Raw genomic sequence first — 15,877 nt, 5'->3', positions numbered from 1 at the left:
TGTAGGTGAACCTGCTTTAGCAGGGGGTTGAACTAGATGATCTCCAGAGGTCCCTTCCAACACCTGCCATTCTGTGATTCTGGGATTTTTGTTGTTATTTAAATTGTATAACTCAGATCTATACCTGGAATTTCATCTGGTCAGTGGTTTTCCATCTCTCTACTCTTAAAAGTGTTTGAGTAGAGCCCAATTTATTTAAATTTTAAAACAGAAAGGACTTCCCAGTGTCAGTGGTCATGTGCATCGTCAACTCCAGTTCAGTGAGCTTGCTTCAGCTGTCAGGAATCGTAGAGGAGGCATCTTTGGCACCAGTAGAGATGAGGGAACAAAGAACTGGAAGGAAACCTTCATCTGGAGGAGTCTGAGGGAGACAGGAAAAGGGTTTGTGAGGTTTTAAAATCAAGGAATTCTGTGCCAGCAATGAATGGGGGAACTGATGCGTGAGCCTGGAATGGGTCAGGGTAACGAGGCGCAACGGTTGAGCCTCTCCTGTGCTGGAAGAGCACACGATGTTACTGGCGCTGGTCTGGAGCTGATGTGAATCGTGCAGTTTTGCTTTGAGGGAGTAACGCACGGCTCTGTTTTCCTCTGTACAGAGAGTGGGGATTACACGGATTACAGTGACGACGATTACCTGGAAACGAGGAGGAGAAGATCAAGACGGAATCAAAAGAGACAAGTCAATTATAAGGAAGATTCAGAAAGTGATGGCTCACAGAAAAGTGTCCGATATGGGAAGGAGTTAAGAAGAGTTCATAAACGCAGGCTCTCCACTTCAGATAGTGAAGGTAAAATAAACAGTCCACCCTTTGCAGGAGCTGGTGTGTGTCAGCATTAGCATGAAGAGAAACCTGTATATAATTCAGAGGTCTCTGAGAATCTTCTTTCTGGAGTTCCTTGGTGTTTCTCAGAAACTGTTTCCTTCTGAAACAGTCCAGTGGTACTTTGTGATGAACTGTTACAGCCACACCTCAAAGCCATCGTTGTCCCTAACCCCGACTTCCAGGTCCAAATTTACAGCGTCTGGCACGGAGCGCTGGGATCCCAAAATTGGCACTAATGTAACTGTCTCACCGCTTTTCTGTTACGAGGTCACAAGGCTTCACCCCACGAGCCTTTAAAGGTGCTGTTCTGTAAGAGAAAGGGTGTTACTTCTGGTGCCCTGGTTGTATTTGCGCTGGTGGTTGAGGCTCATTCAACCTCCTGTTGGAAGGAGCGGGGATAGGTACGGAGGAGGCCCGCGCTCAGTGACGTCGGTCACACCGCGAGCGGCTGGTGGGCATCGTGGTGTAAAAGTGGCTTTTACCAAAGCAACCTCTGACGGTGGGTGCTTTGCATTCTGGGCACCCAGCTCCTGAGACCTCAGGCCCGCCCTTCAGATGCCAGGCTTCCTCAGCAAAGCAGCCCAACGCCTCTGGTTTGTGGGTGAGTTTTGGAAGTGCTGGCCTGAGTTTGCGGTGTTGGAGGATCCCCTTAGGTGAAGGGAAACACGTCTGTAATGCCACCCTACAGCATCCCACAGACTTGCTCTTGCATTTCAGTACGGTCTGGTCTCAGAAGGACTGTGTGTGGGCTCTCTGCTAAGAACCCGCTCTGTGGTGGCGGAGGTTTCTGCTGCCTGCACTTGAGCCTGATTGGCGGTGTCTTTTCTCCATGAAATCCCATTTCCTCAGGTATTCTTGGTACTGGCTTTTTGCATATTAAAATCAGCACCGTTTAGTACCACGCCAGTACTCTCCCCCAGGGTGTTGTAAAATACGTAACAGCGTTACCGGAGATGTAATTATGTTGGAAATACAGGAATTCTGACAAGAGTCTCTATCAACCTGAACCTACATCAAGTAATACCCTTTAAAATGACAGTTCACATGCATTTCTGATGGAACTCACAGAGACAGCAAAGGGTGTTTCCATTTGATTTTTCAGTGTCTTGTCTGTCTTTTCTCACCAAAGCCATGAAAGGTCAGTGGACAGGCTGTCGATGTGTAGGCAATATTCCAGTTTGCCAAAAAAAAAAAGGCCTCCATTAAAGGGTGACAAAGTTCAGGTGACAGTTGGGCAGTGTTCGTATGCTTTGGAAGAAGCTGTATGTAATTTGGGGGTGGCAGCGGTATAGTACGGAGAGGAGGTGTGTGTATGTTTGTGTGTGTGTGTGTATATATGTATCTTTTTATGATTGTGTAGCTGCTATTTGGGCTCTCAGTTTCTGGAAAGGTGTAAAGTAGGTGCTGTGAGATTAGGGATACAGTTCTGCGTTATTCCTGGCAGGCAGTTACCACGTTTAGGGTAATTAAAGCCTCCAAAGCCTCTGGTACTCCCCAGACTGGAAACAGGCTATCAACAAATCGTTGGTCTTTGCTACTCGGGCAGTTTACTTAAAAAGTAAGAAGAATGCAATGGTTTGGCATGGTGGGGGAACCTGGGGAAGGAGATGGAAATGTCTCTGAATGTCTTAGAAATGTTCTGAACATGAGGAAAAACTTCTTCACCCTGAGGGTGGCAGAGCACTGGAACATGCTGCCCAGGGAGGTTGTGGGGTCTCCTTCCCTGGAGATATTCAAAACCCACCTGGATGCGTTCCTGTGTGACCTGCTGTAGGTGAACCTGCTTTGGCAGGGGGTTGGACTGGATGATCTCCAGAGGTCCCTTCCAACCTCTGACATTGTGTGTGTGTCTGTGTGGTGAGAGAGAGAGAGATGGCTTTTTAACGAGTGTGAGAGATGAGAAATCAAAGTGTCGTTGTTCTGGTTGCACTCAGATTTGCTAACGGCTCTAAGTCTGCTGCTTATTCCAGAGAGCTACACATCGAAGAACTCTGAAGATGATGAATCCACCAAGGAGTCAAAGCGATTGATTCGAAAACGTCGGCGAAGTACGGACGACTACTCCGAGGAAGAAGGAGAGGACGAGGAAGAGGAAGGGAGGCCTGTCCGCAAACGGCTGAATCGGATCGAAACGGACGACGAAGAAAACGGCGAAAACGCTAACGACGACGCAGAGAACCCGGCTCCTGCAGATAAGCTGCCAGCACCGCAAGCTCCTCCAGACAACGCCAAGAAGCACTGCTACCGGATAGAAAGCGATGACGAAGATGACTTTGATAACGTAGGGAAAGTAGAGAGCCCTTTGGACTACAGCCTGGTGGACTTGCCTTCCACCAACGGACAGAGCCCAGGTAAAACCATTGAGAACTTGATTGGCAAGCCCGGCGAGAAGACCCAGGCCCCCAAGGACAGCACAGCCAGCGCCAGCCTGGCGCCCAACGGGACGGGGAGCGGGCAGGAAGCGGTAGGGCCGGAGGAAGATGAAGATGAACTTTTGAGAGTGACTGACCTTGTTGATTACGTCTGTAACAGTGAACAGTTATAAGACTTCCATTTTTGTGCTAATTTATTCCACGGTAGCTCATACCAGCGGGCCAGTTATTAAAAGCTGTTTTATTTTTCCTAGAAAATTCTCCACTACAGTATCACTTTTTAGAAGCAAGAATTTCACCAGTCCTGCAGTCTTTCTGTGAAGTGACCAGTTTTGAACTTTGAAGATCAATTGCTGTAAATTCCCCTCTCTTACCCCTCCCCTCCTTCTCCTTCCAAGTCCATGGTCCTGGGTAATTTCACTCACAAAAACCTTATAACAACAAGAGATTTGTATATTTTTGACTTTATATTTCCTGAGCGCATACAAATTTGTGGAAATTGGTGGCCTAAGAAAGCATTCCAAATCGGTCAGGGCCCAAACCGGAACTGGGGTGGGTTTGGCTCAAGGGGTGGGGTGGGGGTGCAGAAGCACTTGTGCTTTAGCTTTTTCATATGAGATATATATTATATTTAAATGTTCACAACTTAGATTACAACTTAACAGACAGTTAAACAAAAATTAATGTCTGTACTGTTGCATTTTGTGAGTTGTAGGTTAACATACCATAGCTCATTTTAGTAATCACCTTCATGGAAGCAGTTTGATTTTAATACTGGAGGCAAACAGAATTATTAGAGGCCAAGAAGGTACCATAAACAAGAACTCTACTATCCATTATGACTTGCAGACTTTCCTAATAAACATCCTTTAAAGTGTTTGTACAGTAAAGTGTACTGTAATGAAGTTTTTGACAGTCGAAACACGCTCGCCATGAATTTAGAAAGCGATCTCATGCCGAGTTCATCAGATGGTCTTCGATGCACAGTGTCTAGCGGGAGGCCGTATCGCTGTGAAGTCAGTCCGTAAGCTGGATGGCGTCTTGACGTGCTGCAGCCTTGTGCAGACACAAGAACCCCGCGGTAGCTGCCCGGCCGCTCGAGTTTCACCGTCTGTGGGAGTATTCCGCAGGAAATCCGTTTGGGCAAACGGCAGTGACCGCAGAGTGACAGTGCATCAGAGGATGGAGGGATTTCCAAATAAACCGTGACTGGTCCATTCATGTCCTTAATATCTACTTCAAATTGAAGTAAACAAATGGAACAGTTTTCCTTTTGGAGGTTTTCTGTTTGGGGTTTGTGTGTGGTTTTTTTGTTTTGATTTTACTTATCTGCCTGGATGTATTAGCAGGTTTTGAATGTAGTGTTGGCCTTTGGCCATTAGAATTTTCTTAAAATACATTTTAATAGTTGTCATGTGACCAACTGGTTTCAAGAAGGCAGTATTTCTGAGAGAAAACGCTTGACTCTGAGACATCTCCTCAACTTTTCAGCGGGTGTGAAGCGATAAATGCTTTTTTAATCAAGAAAGGAAAAAACAGCATGGGGCAGAGCTGAAATGGGTGTTGGGCAGCATTCAGTTTTCTCTTTACTCTGAATTCAGGCGCAGGCTGTAGCGTTTGTACATGTTGTAGCACACAGACAGCTCAGACAGATCTGCCGACCACTGAAATCCAAAAAGGTCACCTCTGTTAATCCTTTCGCTCTGAGATTTGGATTTTTCACTGGTGTTTACGTCCATTGCCGGCAATGGACGCACCAAAACTGCTGCTGCCACCGAGGAGTGAGTTCTCCTTTCCAGCCCCACCCCCTTTCTTCCCATTCTATTGTATTTCCCAGTCAGTCATTGCTCCCTTCCCTTTCCTCGTAATAAAACCGGCATTAGGCCTTCGCTAAATACCTCTCTAGAAGACCTAGATCCAAAAATGACCTGCCTTCTGGCCTTGGCGTCTTGGTTCTGTTTCCCCACCTCTTTCTCCATGAGTTCGATCACGACCACTCCATGACCCCTCCTCATCTCGGTCGTAGCAGTGCACCTGTCCTGCGACAAAACTCAACTCAGGAGAGGCGCAAAGAGATGGGAGCTCACCCATTATCTGCTGTGCTAAGCAAGCTTGTGATTTTAAAAGATGAGAAATCACTCTCTTTCTAAGTGAGAACTTAATTCCATTGAAGACTAAATATTTTTCCACCTTACTGCCGTTAACTATTAACACTTTCCACGAGCAGATATTAAATCAGGGTAGTGAAAAGCCGCAGAAGTTTAGAACGAGTTCTTAAAAGCCGATGTAGCATTTCAAGCTACTCTATAGTGGTTTTCTTTGCTTCAGTGATGCCTAAATGTAGTGGTTCTAGCCTAAACTCTTTTAACAGTTGCTCTGTCACCCAGCGACCCCTCACCAGCCAGGGAGGGGAATCAGGAAAAGGAGAGCAGACCCAGGACTTGAAGAGAAAATGAGTTAATGGAATGGCACCAGTGCTGGCACAGGTATACAGTTGTCCTCAGCCAAACTTATACAGAGTTATCCTCAGCCGAATGCAGCCGTCCCAGTCGCCAGGGACGCAGCCCTCGGGAGGAGGGCGAAGCCAGAGGAGAGGAGCAGGAGGAACCCCACAGGAGCTCCCCTTCCCCCTTTACAGTGACCGTGACGTTACGGTACGGGCTGCCCCTGTAGCTGGCTCCGGTCAGATGCCCTGGCTGACCCGACCCTGCTGACAGCCCGCCTGGTGCGGCTGCGCTGCGCTGCTATCCCGGCCAAACCAGGACGCTACAGTTCTGAAGTGTTTGAAACCAAGTGGGAACACGCGGCTTCCCCTTCTCCCTGTTCCTGACTGCGGAGCACGCTGAATACCTGCAGCGCAAACCGACTCACGTGCAGCAACGCTCTGCAACCGCTGGTTTCTCACTTGTTTTGGCAGTGCCATAATCTTTTTCGCTGCCTGGTGGAGCCTTTCAGTATCTGATCAGTGCTGTGGCAAACGTTCTTGCTTGTAGAATCAACCCCAAATGGCAAATACTTAGCGGGCGAGTAATTGTGAATGTAGGAAAATACGAAAGAGTTACAGCACCCAGTACACCAACCAGGAAAAAACCAAGTCCTGAGCTAGGGAGGGAGGTAAAAGCAGGAAAGACCGGGAAGCGGAACTGGAGCATTGAAGCTGACATCGGGAGCGTCGTGTTTTAAAAATGCAGAATGACAAGCTGTTACCAAGTGTTACTTTTTATAGGTCACTTCTCAAAAACAACTTTCCTGTCTCGTAAGAAGCCACCTTTGGTGCCTGAGATGGCTTCACCCCCCAGGATCCAGAGTTCACCCTGACACCAGCGGGAATATTGTGCAAGTAAAAACTGCAAAAAATGCCCTAGAAAGCCTTAAACGTTTTCAAACTCATGTTTCTCTCATTTCTGAGGCTTCCTGCGGGGTGGAAAATGTACGGTCTCTTCTTTGGAAAGACGACATTTTCTGACGTGAGGCCGGCTGACCGCCGCATGGGGTTCGTGCTGTTACACGCAGTATGTACGTGTGATTCCAGAGTGGAAGTGTCCTCCTGGAGTCCTTACGGTCTTGTGTCCCTCTGTATTCATCAGAAGTTAAATGTCTGTGGAAGAGTGATCTTCAGGTGTGGCTTTGGACTAACACAAAGCTCAAACTATGAGAAACGGAGTGAAAGCTGCCCGGGGACGTTTTTAACGGAATGGATTTAAAAGTACAAGAACAAGCAGCTATTGCCTGAACGTACAAAGCATTTATCCCACAAACTCTTGCTTATTCCACACAGGTTGTCACAAAAAGCTTTGTGTTTTTTTTTTTTTAACTGCAAACTCTTCAGAGTGTAACTGATGGGGAAGAAAGTGAATTATTTCCATGTGCAGTTTTAAGTAGCGCTGGTGGGGAGCAGAACCTGTAAATGGAGTGGAGGAATGGACTTTTCTTTGTGTCCCCAGGATAAACAATGGGTATTTGTTTTCTTGCATGCAGCGTGTGTGACTCGGCGCCACAAAGCGCACAGTAGGTCCGCTCCGTCATTAACGTGGCGCGTTAATCCAGCCAGAAGGTAGAAGTAAGAGCTCAGTTTCACCGCAGTCGCTGTCTTCTAGTTACTGAGTCACGTAACCCTCAGCAAACTACCAAAAAACCCGGTAGTGTTGAAATCTGGTAGGAAGGTCAGTGCTGCTCCGTCAACTCTTTGATAGTTGGACTTCGTACAGGTTGAATCATGTCATAAAATTACTGCGCCCCCCTGATTTTTTAAGGAAAAACTTGCTCCGACGGCACTTGAAACAGAGATGCTTTTTTTCCTAAATTGCTCATTTCTGAAGTACGTCACCTTCAAGATCTCTTTGCATTAACGTGTCTCCGTTACTCTTCATAGAGCGGGAGCTAAGGACTTCATTGGACTTGTTTTCTGTTTTGCAACTGCCGTGTCCGAACTCTTACTGAAAGAACCTCAAGGGGAAAAGGCTGTATGTTCCCCAAGGGAGAGCGGAACGGCGGCGGTACGCTCGTTCTGATCGGTCTGCACACCTCTCGCGTGAACCACGTTGGTCTCCAGATGCTGCAACTGTTTTATGATTTTAATAGTTCATTGTCAGGGTGTCCGTTTGATACCTCGGTTTCCAGGTGCTTATAACTTGGTTTTCAGTGCTCTCCAGTAGGAAGGCCTGGTCTAAACTTTCAAGTAATTGTTTCAAATTACGTATTTTCACAAACTTCTTTTATGAAAAGTTAAACGAGGCATTTTTATGGCACCCGCTTTTTTTAATTCACTTTGTACACGGTAATTTAAATAAACGACGGCAGTAATGCTAGCCCCCAGAACTGGTCTGACGAAGAGATTTGTATCACCTAGTTCAAAGTGGCAATACATAGGCCTTGAAAATCGGTTTTGGTACATGTGCAGTGACTACTATTCACAGGCTTGTCAGGTGGCTATAACGTGCAGCGCGCACACCCTAGATATGTATTTACAGTTGGCCTACGCTTCCAATTCACTGGGTATATAAAATCCTTAAATATATAAATATATATATATAAAAGATCAAATATCTTTAACAAAACCAGTAACGTTCTGAGAAGAAATTTGTGTTGAATATGGTGGGGGAAACTCCAGCGATTTGCGTGAAGGAGCACAATTCTGCAGCTCCCGAAGTGTGTGAAACTTCTCCAGAAGCATTTAGGATAGTTTCTGAAGTAAGGATTTGCAGGATCAAGCCCCCGTTTCCTGGTAGTCTTTCTTCCCTAACAGTTGGGGTAGGGATTATGTCTCACTTAAAATGGTGGAAGGTAGAAAATAACAAATCCAAGAGAAATTATCCTTCTTTTTTTTTTTTTTTTTTTTTTTTTCCCCAGTATATACTGATGTAAGAAAAATTCTGTATGACTAATTTGTGGTGCTTTACAGTTGAGTACCCGATCTGAGACCTAGCAAAGAGCTCTGGCTTCAGAGATATTGACCACTTGGAACCTCTTTCTGAAGCTGGACACCCAGCAGCTGGGGTATCGGAGATTACTTGTCACTCCTGAAAACGCGCATCACTTACCAAGCTCTTATTGTAGATTAGGTGTAACTAACCAAGGTAGTTCCGAACAGCAAACATGTGTGCTTGGGAATGGATTGTCCCAACGTTTCCGAGTAATTTAACTTATTTTGTATATTGCAAAAGATGTATATTGCTTAGTATGACACTTAAAAAAAAGATTGTGTACAGCTTCTGGGGGAAAGAATAGAACACTCTAAAGTAGAGAAGAAGTTTTTATAATTGAAGATGTGGTGTAAAGGCTCCAGATTTAACTGCAATTAAAAGCAAGTCCTACAACTTGGGTTTTTGACTATCATTTTGTAAATGCTGGCACCCCCACGCCTGAGCTGAGGAGCAGGAGAGGGGCCGATACAGCGGTTAGAGGGGACAACGTGCCTCGTGAAGGCGCGCGCGTCCGCGAATAGATCTGCTATTGCTACGTATAACCCCAAAGGTTCCTAACGAGAGCGGAACGGCGGCGGCGCTCTGCTCGTTCCGTTGGTTTACTTCGTGCACTTCGCAGCACTTTGTGTACAGTCGGTCTCACTGGTTCCCCAGGTGCAGACAGAGTCGCGTTCTCCCGCCGTTTGAGCGCTCGTTCGAATAACGGCGGGAGATTGGGGAACGGATTGGGGGGGAAGTGGAAGGGAAAAATGTGTGTGCAAGCCCACGCCATTCGCAAGACGGGTCTTGGACAGGCCTGAAGATTACTGCGGACTCGCCCTTTAGAGACTGTTTCCAGCAGAAGGTCTCCATTGAGGAGAATCATCCCGATACCCTCCTTTTCTCATCCTGACTGCCAAAGTGACAGGTCTCCTTCCTGGAGGGAATCGGTAACGCTCCATCGGTGCAGTGTGGATGTCGAGAAAATGAGGACCAGCCCATGGAGTACTGTTGCCAACGTTTGCCTCTGGGGACGTCGGTCGGAGTCCGCGCAGTTTGCTTTGTTGGTTGTTCCTGTGTCCCACACAACTAAACGTGGATTAGTCTGTCAGAACTTCAATGATTCTACGGGGATAAAGTCCTTCTACTAAAACATATGATAGGCCTAGTTACCAGTGCACCAGTTGTTAGTTAGAGCAGTTACAAGTCCTTAATAGATACTAATCTGCTACTCAAGTTCGTGGTAGGAAAGGCAATGTCACCATAAAGCTGTAAGCCTTGTTTAGTTTCCCATTTAATACTCGTAGTACGGACTCTGAAGTCTTGTGCAGTATCGTATTCCTATGCTATAGTCATCGCAGTGGTACTCCCCCCCCGTAACTCCCAGTAAAACCAGTGGCTGTTAATGCCACCGCAGCTGGTGGTTCCTGCCTGTGTTTCTGAGCCGGGAGACGCTGTGTGACCGACTCAAAAGCGTAACGTCCCCGCGCTCGGCATGCATGATGGTTCTCACATGGGCACGGGTCCTGTACGTAAGGCGAACGTCGGGTCTACTCAGTGTCCCGGGTGACACCGAACAGGTGACTTGCGAGCAGAATGGTTTTCCTCCAGGGTTCTGTGAGAACTAGGTGAAACCTGCCAGGTAGGCCTCTTAAAATCTAAGATACGCTTACATGAAATACAGTTTTGTCTTACTCCTGTGTGCTGTTTATTTGCAAAGAAACCTTAAAAACGGTCTCATTCACAGCTGGCCTCATTTTTGATTCCTTTCTCTGAGGAGTTAACACGGTCCCAAGTTCCACAAGCCGAGCTCTTTCTGTAGAGTTTAACCCTTGCGTTTCTTGAGTCCCAGACCTTGGGTTTTCAGTCTCGAGACTTGCTGCAATATCGAAGGGAAAGGACCGAGGGGACACACACTGTGTGTGTGGGGCGGGGCGGGGGGGGAGGGAAACGCTGAAAAAAACTGGAAGTGTTTTTCATGTTGCACATAACCCGGGTGGTGCTTTCACTGTCTTACCCCCCCCCCCGTGCCCCCCAGTAATACCACGTGCATGTAAAACATGATGCGTTCAGACTTTTTTTAAATGGAAGTCACGGTGGCCTCAGTGCTCAAAGGGTTAACTGCAGTTTATTAACAGCTAATGTTTTTAGATTTGCAGTACACAACTGTTTAAATACTGTATTCCTTGTAAATGAAGTAAAAAAAAAAAAATAATGTTAAGGCTGGTGCCAATATTTTTGTTAATGAATTGTTCAGCGTTGTCTCTCACTACAGTCTGGTCAGAACTCTTTGTGTATAAGCTGGGCCTGAAGCCATTTTATAGCTTGTAGGCCTAATTGTGTAACTTTTCTTTCATAATGTTTTTGTTATAATATCTACTGTCATTTCTTTCATATAAATATGACATGTAAATTGTCATAATAAAAAATTGAAATAACGACGTACGAAGTATAATGTGTATTGAGGAAACAAGCGCTTTCTAATGGTCAGCACACGTGCACATACATTCCCTTTTTGCTTTTAAAATACGCAGAGCAGTGGCTGCTGCGTGTCACTCCAGCCCTGGTGACGGTGCCACTGCCACTGCCTGCCCTGGGAATGGAGAACTCGTGTTTTACATTGATTTTATTACGGCAAATCAATTGACAAGAGTTTTTCTTTCTTTGACCAGCTCTGGCTCAACAGTGAGGAAGACCCGATGGGATTTCCTTTTGTGCAGTCATGATGATTTTCCACATCTACGTAATTTTTATATCTAATTTCACAGTGATGTGGCGGTCACTTGACCAAAACCAGTAGCTTGAACAGGGTTCAGCGCTCACCTTATGCTACAACATCCATTTCGTTTGCTGTTGGAGTTGTGGAATTGCTGAACGAGTGGCGAATTCTTCCAGCTGGGGAGAACATCTGCCTCGTTGGTACCAGCGGTTGTTTGCAAGGGTCCGTGCTTGCAGCCGGCACCGTTCCCAGCTGGGCTGTTCCAGCACACGTCTGTGAGGTTTCCACCTGGTGCTAATGAGCGAGGAGCTCGGTACGTTTATTTAGGCCGAGACGGGCAAGACGACGAGATGGAAGCCTGCAGAGAAACACTGGAGATGCAGATGTTCTGGCACGTGGCTATGGCAGTGGACATCGGTGGTGTTTTAGGACTTTAACAGGAAAAAGTCGGGGAGAGAGAAGTAAATTGAAGAAAAGGGTAGCTTCTCTCCGTGTCAGTCACTGAAGCCTGTCAATCTTTCTCTTTCAATGTGTCCAGTTGTAGTCGAGCTACTGCGTGGTCCTGTAGCGAGGAGGAATCGCTGTGAAATCCATCCTCTGGCTCCAAATGCAATGCCACAATTTTACATTTGCATTTTTGATGGATTCTGGGTGTTTAAGTCTGAACTGGCCACCTGACAGCAGGCAGCGCTGCGTAGTCAGGGCAGAGAAACAAGCTCCTCCTGCCTTCTGTCCTATGACTCCGATCCCTCTGAAGGCACCTGCTGCTCTCGGTTACCTCTAAGCACAGCCCTGGTTTGGCTAAACCGCGCTTGGACATCCAATGTTGGGGTGTGGGGGTGGACCCTGACTCACTTTTTACAGCTCTTCCCGCTGAGGAAAAGAGCTTTCACATCGCGCCGCTGTGTTTTGGTGGTGAACTCGCAGGAAATGCTCTCAGCTGCTGTAGATGCAACGATCACACCGGGGTGGGAAGCATCTGGGTCTCGTAAACGAGGAAGATGGGGATTTCTCCTCCTCCCTAACACCTCGACCTTGAAACCAACTTCCTAGCCTGGGTTTAAACCATCTTTTTTCCTGTCTTCTTTTGGAAGAAGCGGTCTGTGACACAACAAAGACACGCGTTGGTGTGCAGGAGGAAAGATGAACTCTGTATTGCTCCGCTGCAGTGGCTTAATTCGACTTCAGTCCCTCAAAAATAGTGATTTAAAAGAATCTAAAGGAGCTGTGGTGTGATTTCCAGTTAACTACAGAGGTGGTGAGGGCTCTCCATGGCTGATATGGGCAGCCATGGTAGGTAGCAAGGGATGGCCATGAGCAGGAGTGTTGGTTTCTAACCGCTGACTGGAGCACGGGCGTTTCCATGTGTTTGCATCTCTTCCCACCACTGCTGCACTCTGATCCGTGTTCATGAACGAACCATAAATGTTTGTTTCCAGATGAGCACTCGTCTTGGCGTGGGAAACTCAATGGTGGTCGAGAACCTTCCTTTTCCTCATCTCCTAATCCCTCTGTCGGGGTTTTTCAAGCTATTCCAGCAACGTTTGAACATCACTTCATTGCGGGAGTTGCTTTGATTTCGGTCAAGGTGGTTACTTGTATGAATAATAATTATTTGCATCATTAGAATCCAAAACGGGTAGGCGTGGTTGAGCAGCTTTCCAAGCCATTTTAGAAAGCTCGGCCTAAAAGAACCACGTTATGTTCTTGATCCCCCTGGCTTCTTCACACATTGTCTTTTTCCAGCTTTGTCTCTTTGCTATCCAAGTCCGTAACGAGGGAGGTCCAGAGAAGGTGGAGACCTAATTCTGGTCATAATCGGCTGGTGTTTGTGGGAACCCGAGTTTGCACACAGGTCGGTAGCCGACCCCTCAGAAGCAAATCCAAACCGATGAAAGGGGAGATTAGAAACCGTGACGACAAGGTGACGGCCGCATGGGCTCTCGGTGCATGTGTTGCTATGGCAGGAGCATTTGCCAACCCGAAAAGTCAGGGAGAAGAGGCATTTGCACGGCTGCTGCCTCGCTGACGGAGTTATCGGGAGCGTCCCCTGACATGTCCTTCACTGGTCCAGGGTGAATGCTACCGTTTTGTTTACTCACCCTGTTCTGGTGTAATCCCCGTCTCTCACTGTGGCAGACACATGTCCTAAGAGGAACTTGCTGCAGAAACGGTGTAAATCCAGGGGAGGAAGCAGGATCAGTGCTCGTGAGGGGGTGGCGGCCTTCCTGTCGCTGCAATCTGCTGTCCCAAGACCATCCCCAGCTCCCTGCCGGCAGCTCAGCAGGGACACGCCGCAGCAGTGGTGGCGTTGTAGCCAAACTCCCGAAGCACAGAAATGAAACTACGTTTGGGAAGGAGCTTTATTCCATGGTGGAAGTCTGTAGGACACCCGGCTTTGGAATTTGGTACAGGGGTTCAACTCCCCCGTGTCTTGTCATTTTGGAAATGTGTGGCCTGCTGGTATTGTTTTAATACGGGGTCTGGTCAATCCGCTAAGGGATCAGAGGGTGGTGTTTTAAAGCAGTCGCCTCTGGGGTGTACATTAAAACATTGCAAAGATGTGAAAAGTGGTGCCCTCGCCAGGAGACAATTAATTATTGTCATCATCGGTGGCCATTGTCTATTTTAGATGATCAAGAAAAATGGCCAAAGAATGGAACTTCAAAATATTAACATCCTGTTACAATTAATACTGTTTCGTAGAAGAGAAAGTAAGTGGGATGAGGTACCATCTGTAGCTTCATTCTTTACGTTAAGAAATCATCCGGAGTGGCAAAAGGATTGCGGACTTACTCCGCAGGACCCTATGGTTTTAGCCCTGGAAAGGGAAAGGAAAAGCGGGAATTTAAAGAGATGTTGCTGTGCTTGTAGTGTTGGGAAGAGATGTCTGAAATGTGAGAGGGAGGAGGAGTGATACCAAATTCGGAGCTTCCGAACCCCCTTGCCTTCTAACGCTCCTCAGCGAGGCGGGGGGCTGGGTGCGGCTGGGTCAGGATTCCGAGATGAAAACTCAGTAGCCACAGGCTGTTGTTATTGAGTTCCCAGCGTTCGTAGTCTTCCTCACACTGTCCTCTAGTTGAACCCTCCTTCCTGAGCACAAGCCAGGGCCCCTTTTCTGATGCAACCTTTTCTGACAATCAGTACTAGACAGGTCTTCTTAACGCCTGGAGCTTGGTCTCCTTGATGCCCCCTTGATATCTGGAGCTTTGTCTCCTTGATGTCAGGCAAGATGTTATCTATTTATCAACTTTGCTCAGCAAAGAGCTAAACCCATCCTTGTGGGGGAAGGAAAACTCAGGAAAACAAAGATGCCAGCGAAACTAAAAAAAACACGCAAGTAAAGATTTGATGTATCACAGTGAGGTCTCTGTCAGGGGTTTAGCTCTTTCAGGAAGATGATTTAGAATGGATGGCTGCTTCCCGACAGGCTGGGGGCAGAGTTCAGCTGATAGGATGAGAGGAGGAATGGTCGGTGATCACCTCAACGCCCCTCTTTCCTTCTCTTCTCCAGATACTGAACATTTTACTCAAAAACTGCTGGCGACAGCTGCTCCTGGGACACAGACTGTGTTGACGAAAGGTCGCCATCACGACAAACTTATCTACGCAGTTGCAGAGAAGCCGGCACTTCTTTATGGCAGCGCTGGGAAGCACGGGGGATAGTTCCACCTAGCGTGCTTCCAAGTTACATAAAAAAATTCAGCATTTTATATTCTTTTTCTGCAAAGTCATGGTCTTTAACATATTTTAACATAAGCATACATGCTATGCCCACTATTAATTTTGATATTTACAATGATTGGTCCACCCTATTAACTAACTTCATGAGTATTCCTATACTAATATAATCATTGGTTATCTTACTGATCAAGATCTCTGATCTACAAATTAGGATGGGGAGGAGGTGAGGGTCTTCACCTTAACATTCCTTAGTTTCTCTGGTTTCATCCCATGAGATGACACACCAAGAATGTGCACTTTCACTCCCTGTACCTGTCTCCCTGTTCTGTGTTCTGGACAATTTCACAATGAGCAGCAGCTTTAGCTTTGACCTCCTTCGTAAAGCAGCTGTTGTTTCTGAGCATCAGTGAGGTTTTCGATATTTCTTACAATAATGTGAACTGATTGCATTAATACAAAGCGTGAGTTATCCCTTAAAGCAATTACGTCGTTCATTAAAAGCAATTAGTTATCAATGAAAAGTAATTATCTATTCAAAATCCAAACTTGATTATGAGAACTGCACCACTCTGGAGATACGCCAGGCCTCACCTCCAGCAACATGGGCGCTTTGGGGTGAAACACACCCCCACCCCCCCGCCGGTCGGTGACAAACCACCCCAGGGAGAACGAAGCCCCCGGCGGTGCCGCCCGCGCCTCAGGCCCGGCCGGGGCAGATGGCGACGGCCGCCCTCAGGGCGGGAACGGCTCCAACATGGCGGCGGCCCGGGCCCGCACCATAGAGACGCGCCTAGAGAGGCCGAGCAGCGCGAGGAGTTCCGCTTCCGGCGGCCGTCGGGGCGGTTCCGCTTCCGGAGGTTGCGGAGGAGGAGGAAG

At 47.2% G+C, this 15,877-nt stretch overlaps 1 protein-coding gene across 1 annotated transcript in view; it reads left to right on the top strand.

Annotated features, from left to right (window-relative positions):
- The window catches only part of RSF1 (remodeling and spacing factor 1), a 62,870-nt gene extending 58,784 nt beyond the window's left edge, over window positions 1–4,086 (top strand). Inside the window, exons 15-16 of the mRNA XM_086475639.1 lie at window positions 597–788; window positions 2,795–4,086. Coding sequence (XP_086331765.1) covers window positions 597–788; window positions 2,795–3,369 — 767 coding nt within the window. The 3' untranslated portion in view covers window positions 3,370–4,086. The remainder of the gene's footprint in view (window positions 1–596; window positions 789–2,794) is intronic.
- The last annotated feature ends 11,791 nt before the right edge of the window (window positions 4,087–15,877 follow it).

This window comes from Leptosomus discolor, chromosome 1 (genome assembly GCF_034619465.1).
Source record: "Leptosomus discolor isolate bLepDis1 chromosome 1, bLepDis1.hap2, whole genome shotgun sequence".
Classification (NCBI taxonomy): Eukaryota; Metazoa; Chordata; class Aves; order Leptosomiformes; family Leptosomidae; genus Leptosomus; species Leptosomus discolor.
Note: the sequence above shows the minus strand (reverse complement) of the source record. Positions and strands in the feature narration are given on the sequence as shown.